Below are 13,985 nucleotides of genomic sequence, written 5' to 3' on the forward strand. Positions count from 1 at the left end.
CTATAATACTGCCCCTATGAACAAATATATAACTACTATAATACTGCTTCTATGTACAAGAATATAACTACTATAATACTGCCTCCTATGTACAAGAATATAACTACTATAATACTGCCTCCTATGTACAAGAATATAACTACTATAATACTGCCTCCTATGTACAAGAATATAACTACTATAATACTGATCCCTATGTACAGGAATATAACTGCTATAATGCTGATCCTTCTGTACTGTATGTAGACCTGCCCTATATTACAGCGATGTATCTTACCAATCCTATACCTTCTCTGCAGACTCGGAGCCGGTGATTAAGGTTGAGCAGAAGTTTCCTGAAGCCCCCACTCTGGTTGCTCCTAGTGAGATCTCCTCGTCTCAGGAGCGCAGTGGAGCTCAGTGCACGCGTTGCGGGACGTGCTGCAACAATCAGTGTAGAATGGGATACCAGTGGAACGCACAGGGAATGTTTCCAGGATCTCCTATGGACGGGAATCAGGGGAAGCCATATATGACTACTCCTCCACCTGCCTACTTCAATGGGAGCCCCATATCTCCAGGATTTGCCAGTAGAAGTGAAGGAATGTCACATCCCACCACGTCCGTGGCCATTTACGGGAATGCAGGAATGGTTCCGCTGTCTCCGCACTATGCTGGTCCTGGCTACAGAATGACCACCGACCCCAGCTCCCCATTTCAATTGCCTGAGAGGCCAGGAAACTCAGTGTTTGGTTTTGAGCAGATGCCCATGGGCCCACCAAACAGTCATGTCGGTAAGTGTCCCGTCACAAGGAAACTTTTAATTGATGGGGTTTTTTTTCCAGCAACTAATCTGATGTTCCCAAAGTTTCCTGTGGGGCTAACATGGTATTCGGGCTTCTATGCCACTCCACAAATAGAAAGAAATATTTTTTTTGTTTTTTGTTTTTTTGTTTACAGTTTTGCAGTACATTAGATGGAACATATGGTGGTATAAAAAAAATAGAAAAACTTGGAAGCCAAAGAGAGAAAAAATGAAATTAAAGTCTGCAAAATTGGCTTGGTACTGGAGGAATTAAAGGGAAAAATAAAATTAATTCTTACTTCAGACTTTTTGCCTAGCTTGAAAATTTCTTAATTAATTTTTTATTTTAAATCTTCTATTGAGTTAAGACTCTTAGGCCCCTTTCACACGGGCGAGTTTTCCATGCGGGTGCGATCCGTGCGGCGAACGTATGGCACCCGCACTAAATCCTGACCCATTAATTTCTATGGGGCTGTGCACATGAGCGATGTTTTTAACGCATCACTTGTGCGTTCAGTTGAAATCGCAGCATGCTCTATATTGTCCGATTTTGACGTGACGCAGGCCCCATAGAAGTGAATGGGGTGTGTGAAAATCGGATGGCATCCGCAAGCAAGTACGGATGCCGTGCGATTTTGCACGCACGGTTGCTAGGAGACGATCGGGATGGAGACCCGATCATTATTATTTTCCCTTATAACATGGTTATAAGGGAAAATAATAGCATTCTGAATACAGAATGCATAGTAAACCAGCGCTAGAGGGGTTAAAAAAAATAAAAAATAATTTAACTCACCTTAGTCCACTTGCTCGCGAAGCCGGCATCTCCTTGTGTCTCCTCTGCGCTGAAGTTGAACAGGACCTGGGGTGAGCTGCTCCATTAAATAGAGGTTAAGGACCTTCGATGACGTCACTCCGGTCATCACATGGTCTTTTACCATGGTGAATCACCATGGTAAAAGATCATGTGACGTACCATGTGATGACCGGAGTGACGTCATCGAAGGTCCTTAACCGGTATTTAATGCAGCAGCTCACCCCAGGTCCTGTTCAGCAGAGGAGACACAAGGAGATGTCGGCTTCGCGAGCAAGTGGACTAAGGTGAGTTAAATTATTTTTTAATTTTTTTTAACCCCTCTAGCGCTGGTTTACTATGCATTCTGTATTCAGAATGCTATTATTTTCCCTTATAACCATGTTATAAGGGAAAATAATACAGTCTTCAGAACATCAATCCCAAGCCCGAACTTCTATGAAGAAGTTCGGGTTTGGGTACCAAACATGCGCTATTTTTCTCACGCGAGTGCAACGCATGACAATGTTTTGCACTCGCGCAGAAAAAAACGCGCATTTTCCCGCAACGCACCCGGCTCTTATCCGGCCAAAAAAACTGACGCCAGTGTGAAAGAGGCCTTAGACACAAGATGACGAGAGAAGTTGCCTGGGGGGCGACGCCGTTCTCTTATACTGCCATTATGTACTGAGCATGGTCCCTCCACCCCCCGCCTGTCCTGAGGGAGATTGCAGAGGCAGGCAGCTTGTCAATGCTGGGGCGGCGTGCGCATCTCGCACTGCAATACAAAAGCTTGTGTTTTACCGCTATACAGGCGGTTGACGAGCAGAAATGGCGAGGGGTCATGGCATGTAAGGAATAGACATCACTGGATGCTGCACTGGGGAGATTCTGACTGGTGTCCAGCAATTGTGAGGGGCTCTGTTCTGGAGGAAAAATACTGCAAAGTAAGAATGTTTTCAGAAATAGACGTGTTAACGGTTTATTTTTATCAATTACCGTAACAAAATGTAACGTGAAGTAAGAAAAGAGAAATCTAAATCCAATCGGTATCCGGTGTGACCGCCCTTTACCTTCAGCCTCAGTTCTTCTAGGTCAGGCACGGCCAACCTGCGGCTCTCCAGCTTTTGTAAATCTAAAACTCCCACCATGTCCTGCTGTAGGCTGATAGTTGTAGACTGTCCGGGCATGATGGGAGTTGTAGTTTTGCCACAGCTGGAGAGCCTTTAGATTGGCCATCCCTGTTCTAGGTTCTTCCACACAGTATATGAAGAAACTCTGCACAGAGGTTGTTCCAGGCGTCTTGGTGAAGTAACAGATCTTCTGTGGATGTAGACTTGCTCAGATCCTTCTGTCTCTTCATGTAAATCCAGACAGACCGGATGGTGCGGAGATCAGGGCTCTGTGGGGGCCTCTACCCTGAAGATTGTTCTTAATGACATTGGCTAGATGTTTGGGATTATTGTCCTGCTGTAGAATAAATCTGCAGCCAACCAGATGCCTCCGATGGTGTCGCATAATGGATAAGCATCTGCCTGTATTTATCAGCATTGTGGACACCATTAATCCTAAGCAAATCTAATTGCTGAAATGCAGCCCCAGACTTGCAAGGAACCTCCACCCTCTAAACTGCTGACTGCAGACCCTCATTATTGTACCGCTCTCCACCATCTCCACTGCTGCCTGCAGACCCTCATTATTGTACTGCTCTCCACCATCTCCACAGCTGCCTGCAGACCCTCATTATTGTACTGCTCTCCTCCATCTTCACTGCTGCCTGCAGACCCCCATTATTGTACTGCTCTCCACCATCTTCACTGCTGCCTGCAGACCCTCATTATTGTACTGCTCTCCACCCTCTTCACTGCTGCCTGCAGACCCTCATTATTGTACTGCTCTCCACCATCTTCACTGCTGCCTGCAGACCCTCATTATTGTACCGCTCTCCACCATCTTCACTGCTGCCTGCAGACCCTCATTATTGTACTGCTCTCCACCATCTTCACTGCTGCCTGCAGACCCTCATTATTGTACCGCTCTCCACCATCTTCACTGCTGCCTGCAGACCCTCATTATTGTACCGCTCTCCACCATCTTCACTGCTGCCTGCAGACCCTCATTATTGTACCGCTCTCCACCCTCTTCACTGCTGCCTGCAGACCCTCATTATTGTACCGCTCTCCACCATCTTCACTGCTGCCTGCAGACCCTCATTATTGTACCGCTCTCCACCATCTTCTCTGCTGCCTGCAGACCCTCATTATTGTACCGCTCTCCACCATCTTCACTGCTGCCTGCAGACCCTCATTATTGTACTGCTCTCCCATCTTCACTGCTGCCTGCAGACCCTCATTATTGTACCGCTCTCCACCCTCTTCACTGCTGCCTGCAGACCCTCATTATTGTACCGCTCTCCACCCTCTTCACTGCTGCCTGCAGACCCTCATTATTGTACCGCTCTCCACCATCTTCACTGCTGCCTGCAGACCCTCATTATTGTACCGCTCTCCACCATCTTCACTGCTGCCTGCAGACCCTCATTATTGTACCGCTCTCCACCATCTTCTCTGCTGCCTGCAGACCCTCATTATTGTACCGCTCTCCACCATCTTCACTGCTGCCTGCAGACCCTCATTATTGTACTGCTCTCCCATCTTCACTGCTGCCTGCAGACCCTCATTATTGTACCGCTCTCCACCCTCTTCACTGCTGCCTGCAGACCCTCATTATTGTACCGCTCTCCACCCTCTTCACTGCTGCCTGCAGACCCTCATTATTGTACCGCTCTCCACCATCTTCACTGCTGCCTGCAGACCCTCATTATTGTACCGCTCTCCACCATCTTCACTGCTGCCTGCAGACCCTCATTATTGTACCGCTCTCCACCATCTTCACTGCTGCCTGCAGACCCTCATTATTGTACCGCTCTCCACCCTCTTCACTGCTGCCTGCAGACCCTCATTATTGTACCGCTCTCCACCCTCTTCACTGCTGCCTGCAGACCCTCATTATTGTACCGCTCTCCACCATCTTCACTGCTGCCTGCAGACCCTCATTATTGTACTGCTCTCCACCATCTTCACTGCTGCCTGCAGACCCTCATTATTGTACCGCTCTCCACCATCTTCACTGCTGCCTGCAGACCCTCATTATTGTACTGCTCTCCACCATCTTCACTGCTGCCTGCAGACCCTCATTATTGTACTGCTCTCCACCCTCTTCACTGCTGCCTGCAGACCCTCATTATTATACTGCTCTCCACCCTCTTCACTGCTGCCTGCAGACCCTCATTATTGTACTGCTCTCCACCCTCTTCACTGCTGCCTGCAGACCCTCATTATTGTACTGCTCTCCACCCTCTTCACTGCTGCCTGCAGACCCTCATTATTGTACCGCTCTCCACCCTCTAAACTGCTGACTGCAGACCCTCATTATTGTACCGCTCTCCACCATCTCCACTGCTGCCTGCAGACCCTCATTATTGTACCGCTCTCCACCATCTCCACTGCTGCCTGCAGACCCCCATTATTGTACTGCTCTCCACCATCTTCACTGCTGCCTGCAGACCCTCATTATTGTACCGCTCTCCACCATCTTCACTGCTGCCTGCAGACCCTCATTATTGTACCGCTCTCCACCATCTTCACTGCTGCCTGCAGACCCTCATTATTGTACCGCTCTTCACCGCTGCCTGCAGACCCTCATTATTGTACCGCTCTTCACTGCTGCCTGCAGACCCTCATAATTGTACTGCTCTCCAGCCATTTGTAGAACAAACTTCCTTCTGTTACAGCAGTGAAGATGGTGGAGAGCGGTACAATAATGAGGGTCTGCAGGCAGCAGTGAAGATGGTGGAGAGCGGTACAATAATGAGGGTCTGCAGGCAGCAGTGAAGATGGTGGAGAGCGGTACAATAATGAGGGTCTGCAGGCAGCAGTGAAGATGGTGGAGAGCAGTACAATAATGAGGGTCTGCAGGCAGCAGTGAAGATGGTGGAGAGCGGTACAATAATGAGGGTCTGCAGGCAGCAGTGAAGAGGGTGGAGAGCGGTACAATAATGAGGGTCTGCAGGCAGCAGTGAAGAGGGTGGAGAGCGGTACAATAATGAGGGTCTGCAGGCAGCAGTGAAGATGGTGGAGAGCGGTACAATAATGAGGGTCTGCAGGCAGCAGTGAAGATGGTGGAGAGCGGTACAATAATGAGGGTCTGCAGGCAGCAGTGAAGATGGTGGAGAGCGGTACAATAATGAGGGTCTGCAGGCAGCAGTGAAGAGGGTGGTGAGCGGTACAATAATGAGGGTCTGCAGGCAGCAGTGAAGATGGAGGAGAGCGGTACAATAATGAGGGTCTGCAGGCAGCAGTGAAGATGGTGGAGAGCAGTACAATAATGAGGGTCTGCAGGCAGCAGTGAAGAGGGTGGAGAGCGGTACAATAATGAGGGTCTGCAGGCAGCAGTGAAGATGGTGGAGAGCAGTACAATAATGAGGGTCTGCAGTGGAGAGCAATACAATAATGAGGGCCTGCAGACCCTCATTATTGTACTGCTCTCCACCATCTTCACTGCTGCCTGCAGACCCTCATTATTGTACCGCTCTCCACCATCTTCACTGCTGCCTGCAGACCCTCATTATTGTACCGCTCTCCACCATCTTCACTGCTGCCTGCAGACCCTCATTATTGTACCGCTCACCACCCTCTTCACTGCTGCCTGCAGACCCTCATTATTGTACCGCTCTCCACCATCTTCACTGCTGCCTGCAGACCCTCATTATTGTACCTCCCTCCACCATCTTCACTGCTGCCTGCAGACCCTCATTATTGTACCTCCCTCCACCATCTTCACTGCTGCCTGCAGACCCTCATTATTGTACCTCCCTCCACCATCTTCACTGCTGCCTGCAGACCCTCATTATTGTACATATGTCACATTTTTTTGTCATCCGTCCAGAGCACCTTCTGCCATTTTTCTGCTCTCCAGTTCCTATGCGTTTGTGCATAGTTGAATCACTTGGTCTTGTTTCCATGTCAGATGTATGGCTTTTTTTTTTTCTGCAATTTTTTTTCCATGAAAAACACTCCTGGCCAGACTTCTTTGCACGGTAGATGGGTGTGCTGAGTCCCTCTGGGTTCTGCCAGTTCTGAGCTGATGGCACTGCTGGACATCTTCCAGTCCTGGAAGTGATGATATGGCCTGATCTCATTATCATCCAGTCTGTCTGGGATTACATGAAGAGACAGAAGGATCTGAGCAAGCCTACATCCACAGAAGATCTGTGGCTAGTTCTCTAAGATGTCTGGAACAACCTCCCTGCAGAGTTCCTTCATATACAGTGTGCAAGTATCTAGAAGACCCAATGCTGAAGGCCGAGGGCAGGCACATTGAATACTGATTGGATTTAGATTTATCTTCTCTTCATTCACTTAATTGCATTTTGTTTATTCATAAAAATAAACTAAACTAACATTTCGATTTATGAAAGCTTTCTTACTTTGCAGCATTTTCCCCTTCTGCACATCACTGTATGTAGTGCAGAGTATTATACAGTCATTTGAAAACTGACAGGCAATCTGTTAGGTCTGCCAATCCTGCCTGTTAATGCAGGAGCCAAGTGTCCATGAGGGAGCTGAGCTCCCGCTCCTCCATACAAGGCATATTGGTGGTCACTAGGCTTGAGCGGAACGAACTTCGGAGCATAGATCATAGATCCGAAGTCGATTTAGTTCAAATACCTAGATTTTAATGCGGTTTCCGTACAGCATTAATATGTTTCGGCTCCATTGAGCCAAAGTTCGTCTCGACCGAACTCGCAGGAGACTTCAGTGAGTTACAACCGTATTCATATCTGCATCTTTAAAAAAAAAAATTGAATGGCAATCCAAAGTGGCCTTTGGTACCGAGATACCAGCCAGTACCAAAAACGTTGCCCCGTTTGTCTACATGTCCATAGAGCAGCTTCCATGGTGGCTACAATCTACACATTGATTTCATAGATTTAAGGTAGGACCTAATTACTGGCCAAGATCAGTGGATCTAACACAATTTTTCTTGTATCTTTTTAGATCTTGAGAACAGAAACCGAAACGCGATGTTCCATGATCGAAGAAATCCTCCGCCCCCCTGTCCCAGCTGCGGAGGCTTTTGCAATAATCAATGTGGAATGAACATCCATTGGGAACAACGAAGGTTGCATCATCCTATTACTGGGCCAGTTGACGGGGCCCAGGGGCATCGATATCCTTCTCCTCCAAATCCATACTTTAATGCTGGAACAAATTCTCAATCTTTCTCAAATATACGCCCTCCGGTCAGACATGTTACCCCTCCGGTAAATGTTCAAGGGAATTCTGGGATGATTCAGCTGTCTGCACCATATCCAGGGTATTGCAGGCCCGGAGATGCCAAGTCCCCAAATGTTTTTCCAAACAAGCCAGAGCACTCAGTCGGTAATGGCATCCATGGAGGCAATGGAGCAGCCTCTTCGCCTCATGGGCATAATCAGGGTGTCAAGTACGGCGCAGTAACTGCCAACAGTAGTATGAATCACAGGAGGTCCCAGTCTATGTCTCCATTGGCAGCCATTGAAACGATGCCAGTGTTTGCGGCCAATCACAGTCCAGGAATTGTTGGTGACCAGAGGAATAAACCTCTACCCCAAACGGTGACCAGCAGTGATAATAGCAAAGACCGAAACATAATGCCTTCCTATGGTAATGGGCGACACCAGCTAAATTATTCTATCCATGGTGTCAAAATGACCAGAGTACAGCCAGCTACGTCAGCAACTGGTAACGCTGGGCAACCGAATTCTTCACCATCAGAAAGGGGGGATACAGCTTCCAAAAACACTCTTCCCTCATCCTCCACCTTTCTTGGTCAAGCTGTAGAGCAGATTGTAGTAACTGAAAGTCATGCCATTAAAAGACCTTCTTCTCAGCCCACTTCTGAAAGTGGGCTCCCAGCAAAAAGATCCAGTCCACCGGTGATCATTGTTCACTGCGAACAAGAAAAGCGTGTCCCGACGCCAAGAAAGGCAGGAAGTTCTGCTTGCGTTGCAATCCCCAAATTGGGCATTCCTTTAACGCCACTTGTGGTTGGTGGAAGCCAAGATTCTAAGAAAACTCCACCACCTGAAATGAGAGACAATAAGCGCCAAACACCACCTATTACCATCAGTAACGTCAGGAGTGTTGCCACACCTGAAATGAGAGAAAATACGCGCCGCACACCACCAATTACCATCAGTAACGTCCGGAGTGCTGCAGCCACACCTGAAATGAGAGAAAATACGCGCCGCACACCACCAATTACCATCAGTAACGTCCGGAGTGCTGCAGCAACACCTGAAATGAGAGACAATAGGCGCCAGACACCACCAATTACCATCAGTAACGTCCGCAGTGCTGCAGGCACACCTGAAATGAGAGAAAATATACTCCAAACATCACCAATTACCATCAGCGACATCCGGAGTGCCGGTATCTTTATGACTCCAACCTCCAGAGGTCCAAAAGAAATGAAGGACTCTAATACAATCATAATTATTGATGACAAAGATGGCGAAGGACCACCACGAGTTTCGCCTGCCAGTAGTTCAACTATTGAGTCCAAGAATTCTAAACCTATGACCTCTTCAGCAAACAACCCCAAAAGCCACAAGGAACCTCCTCCTACAACTCCTCCTTCCTCCACCAACAAAGGCATCACCCCTCAAGCTGGCCAACAAGGGGCTGCCGTTTTGGTTAATAAAGTTCAGGTGCAGCAGCCTTCACCGATTATCGTCACCGGAGGCACCGGTCTCGGCAACCAACCCTTGTCTGTCCCTGTAAACGGCAACCAAAGTTTCATGTTTACTTTTGGTAGTTCAGGACTTGTACTCGCAACTCCTGTAAATATTGCAGAAAATCAGATTCCGGGCATAAAACAGAATACCAGAATGCCAATGAGTAAGACTAGACTTGTGCCAACCAACACAGTTACCACTCCCAGGACTGTCAATCCTAAATTCAGCTCTGTAGCCATGACCCCGGTCATCGGTCAGACAAATACGCTTCCAGTGTCAGTGCCTCCTGGTCATGCCAAACCGGTGGCAATCAATGTTAACCAAACTGGCAATATCACCAGCACTCTCAATATAAATAACTCCAACCTTACCAGTGGAACCCTCAAGGCTGTGCCGGTATCGGCTGCGGGAAATCCACAAACCTTTCCACTCTTTGTAGATGCAAGTTCTGGACTTATTCTGACTGGCTCTGCCGTTTCTTCCAAGGATCACGGGAACGCAACCGTGGTCACTGTTAACAGGGGTGTCGTCTCTGGAAATGTTACTCCCGTAACCTTGGGTGGAAAACTGGCATTCAGCAATATAGCCCCGGTAAATGGACGTTACATTATCAATAATTCTCCTGTCGCCCTTACTGGCAATACCAATAACTTCAATAATAAAGGAACGTTAAGTATCAACAATCCCACAATCCTCACCTTAAATGGGGGCTTCGGCAATTCAGGGTCTGCTGCGGCACCTATAGGGAATATCACCCCTGTCAATGCAAATAGGACTTTGCAGGTGGCCCCGACTCCAGCTTCTAATGTTGTAGGTGGTGGCAATCAGAAGAATAATGCCACGCTTGTAAGGAAGGTTGGAGAGCAGGGTGGAGCAGCTAACCAACCCAGCAGCGAGCAGCCGTCGGCAGCCTTAGTCGAAAGACTGTTCAAATGCAGCAACTGCGATGAGAAGTTTAACTCCCTTGAGAACTTGACTTCCCACCAAGCAGTTCACAAGCCAGTAGATGCCCCAGCCGGGGGCCATGTTGGCAAATCTACCGCCAAAGACTCTGGTAAAGAAGTTCTTCCAGGAACAAGAGATGACGATGCTCCGACCATTTTGTACACTACGCAAGGAGACGACGGAAGCACGGTGTATGTCGTCACAGTGTAGAAGCGGCAGATGTTATACATCGTCCTTTTAATTTTTGTAGCTGTCTTTTTAGTTACGGGGGGGGGGTGGAATGTCAGAATTTTCTATATGTAAAAGTTATAAGATCTATTAGAAAATTAGTTTCTAAGTGTGTTGTCTCAGATTTCAAGTGTCTCCGGACATCCATCTGAAACTTGTCTAGAGCTTTGGCATGTTCGTTGTAGGTGAACCGTTTCACCACAAAGGGAAAAATAAACCGTAGTGTATAAATGTAAGTATAGCGGCGTAGATTTAGCATATAATGCACTGTACGTAAAGCAAAACGCTTTAACAGGCCCCACTAAACAGCTTCCCGAACTTTCACGAGGTCTCCAAATCTGGGAACGTCCGTCAGACTTGAATTACCCATGAACTGCTGCGAAGCTGCTCATGGACCAAGAGGGCTGTGGGAAAAGGTGGGGGACACCATATAAATGCTACTGAACCATGCCTCAAAACTACACCGTGTGCTATTATAAAACGGTGAAAGTAGCGCCAGGCTCTATTCACACCATGTGGCCACCTTTTCTGACGCCGTTTTGTGTAGTGTCTTATCCAGTTTTACTGACACCAAATCTGTCATGTCTCTATATGTGGACGACCAGCAGTCGCCCTGTGGTATAGTCTTTGCGTCACTTGGTGCTGTAAATGTAAGTTCCCGAAGAACAGGGGTCGTATCAAAGACTTCTCCGTCTGACATCAGATGCTGAAAGATGAGCGTTCTGCCAAGGACTGCAGACTTCTCGGTGTTCCTCACACTTTAGGGTGAGCGTTCTTGTAGTTCCACCATGACTCCGTATGGCGTTGGTATGCATATCCTTACAGCTACTGAATTATTACTGCACTGCAGAGCATTTCCTCATTCCTGTGAATTGTTAAAAATTCCATTAGGTCAGATATTGCTGTATCACTAGACTAAGGCCGAATGCACACTGCCGTGAGCGGTCCGTGGAACCGCGGCCTGGATTCCTCCTGAGAGCAGGAGCGCACGGCGTCATTGGTTGCTATGACGCCGTGCGCTCCCTGCTGCCGCCGCAATACAGTAACACACTGGTATGATCTATACCAGTGTATTACTGTACTGTGGCGGCAGCAGGGAGCGCACGGCGTCATAGCAACCAATGACGCCGTGCGCTCCTGCTCTCAGGAGGAATCCAGGCCGCGGTTCCACGGACCGCTTACGGCCATGAACAACGGCCGTGTGCATTCGGCCTAACTCAGACAAGAATCCGGACAACCCACATCTGAGCTGGAGTAGCAGCCATATTGGTTGCGTCTCAGCTTTCCTAGAAACCGATAACCTTAAAACCTGAGTTGAATTAAGGAGTAGCTGAGTATTTTTTATTTTTTTCTGTCATAAGTAGTCGAAGTAAGAGAGAACATTTTGTAATCTAGCTTATTACAGAAAAATGCCTCTTTCTCCACTTAACAGAATTCGCTCCTTCCCACACTGATCACGCTCATTTACTGATAGTCTGTCTTCAGTGAATAAGAGTTAATAGCGCACTGAGAGATCAGGTTATACAGTCGGGTCCATAAATATTGGGACATCGACACAATTCTAACATTTTTGGCTCTATACACCACCACAATGGATTTGAGATGAAGATGTGCTTTACCTGCAGACTGTCAGCTTTACCTGCAGACTGTCAGCTTTACCTGCAGACTGTCAGCTTTAATTTGAGGTATTTACATCCAAATCGGGTGAACGGTGCAGCAATATACAACAGTTTGCATCTGTGCCTCCCACTTGTTAAGGGACCAAAAGTAATGGGACATAATTTTCATAAATCTAACTTTCACTTTTTAATACTTGGTTGCAAATCCTTTGCAGTCAATTACAGCCTGAAGTCTGGAACGCATAGACATCACCAGACGCTGGTCTCATCCCTGGTGACGCTCTGCCGGCCTCTACTGCCACTGTCTTCAGTTCCTGCTTGTTCTTGGGGCATTTTCCCTTCAGTTTTGTCTTCAGCAAGTGAAATGCTCAATCGGATTCAGGTCCGGTGATTGACTCGGCCATTGCAGAACATTCCACTTCTTTCCCTTTAAAAAAAACTCTTTGGTTGCTTTTGCAGTATGCTTTGGGTCATTGTCCATCTGCACTGTGAAATACCGTCCAATGAGTTCTGAAGCATTTGGCTGAATATGAGCAGATAATATTGCCCGAAACTCTTCAGAATTCATCCTGCTGCTTCTGTCAGCAGTCACATCAATAAATACAAGAGAACCAGTTCCATTGGCAGCCATACATGCCCACGCCATGACACTACCACCACCATGCTTCACTGATGAGGTGGTATGCTTAGGATCATGAGCAGTTCCTTTCCTTCTCCATACTCTTCTCTTCCCATCACTCTGGTACAAGTTGATCTTGGTCTCATCTGTCCATAGGATGTTGTTCCAGAACTGTGAAGGCTTTTTTTAGATGTCGTTTGGCAAACTCTAATCTGGCCTTCCTGTGTTTGATGCTCACCAATGGTTTACATCTTGTGGTGAACCCTCTGTATTCACTCTGGTGAAGTCTTCTCTTGATTGTTGACTTTGACACACATACACCTACCTCCTGGAGAGTGTTCTTGATCTGGCTGTTGTGAAGGGTGTTTTCTTCACCAGGGAAAGAATTTTTTGGTCACCCACCACAGTTGTTTTCTGTGGTCTTCCGGGTCTTTTGGTGTTGCTGAGCTCACCGCTGCGTTCCTCCTTTTTAAGAATGTTCCAAACAGTTGTTTTGGCCGCGCCTAATGTTTTTGCCATCTCTCTGATGGGTTTGTTGTGCCTTTTCAGCCTAATGATGGCTTCACTGATGGTGACAGCTCTTTGGTCTCATCTTGAGAGTTGACAGCAACAGATTCCAAATGCAAATAGCAGACGTGAAATGAACTCTGGACCTTTTATCTGCTCATTGTAATTGGGATAATGAGGGAAAAACACACACCCGGCCATGGAGCAGCTGAGAAGACAATTGTCCAATTACTTTTGGTCCCTTAACAAGTGGGAGGCACATATGCAAACTGCTGTAATTCCTGCACCGTTCACCTGATTTGGATGTAAATACTCTCAAATTAAAGCTGACAATCTGCAGTTAAAGCACATCATCTTTGTTTCATTTCAAATCCATTGTGGTGGTGTATAGAGCCAAAAATGTTAGAATTGTGTCGATGTCCCACTATTTATGGACCTGACTGTTGCTGCCTTCCTTGGAATCCTGTCGAGAGGCGAGGAGCAGCTAGAGTGATGTAAAGAGATGTGGCTGCTATGTGTTATGCCCACCCCAGTGCTGGATTCACTGCTACGCTGCTCATTACTGCTGTAGTATAATGTCCTCCATGCTGCTGTTTAAGGTGTGCTACGGATATACAGGGGGCAGGGTTTCTGCAGTTTACGGGAGTCATCGTCATAGTTAGACCACTAGGGATGAGCGAACTTCATAATCTGAATTGCGTTATGGATTC

General features: G+C 47.4%; 1 protein-coding gene across 5 annotated transcripts in view; it reads left to right on the forward strand.

The window, feature by feature from the left end:
- Positions 1-11,443, forward strand: part of LOC122938979 (mucin-2-like) — a 43,748-nt gene extending 32,305 nt beyond the window's left edge. For all 5 annotated transcript variants that reach the window (XM_044294884.1, XM_044294887.1, XM_044294885.1 and 2 more), the window contains 2 exons: positions 300-773; positions 7,637-11,443. In XM_044294884.1, the coding sequence (XP_044150819.1) occupies positions 300-773; positions 7,637-10,512 (3,350 nt within the window). In that variant the 3' untranslated portion in view covers positions 10,513-11,443. The remainder of the gene's footprint in view (positions 1-299; positions 774-7,636) is intronic.
- The last annotated feature ends 2,542 nt before the right edge of the window (positions 11,444-13,985 follow it).

Source organism: Bufo gargarizans, chromosome 5 (assembly GCF_014858855.1).
Source record: "Bufo gargarizans isolate SCDJY-AF-19 chromosome 5, ASM1485885v1, whole genome shotgun sequence".
Lineage (NCBI taxonomy): Eukaryota > Metazoa > Chordata > Amphibia > Anura > Bufonidae > Bufo > Bufo gargarizans.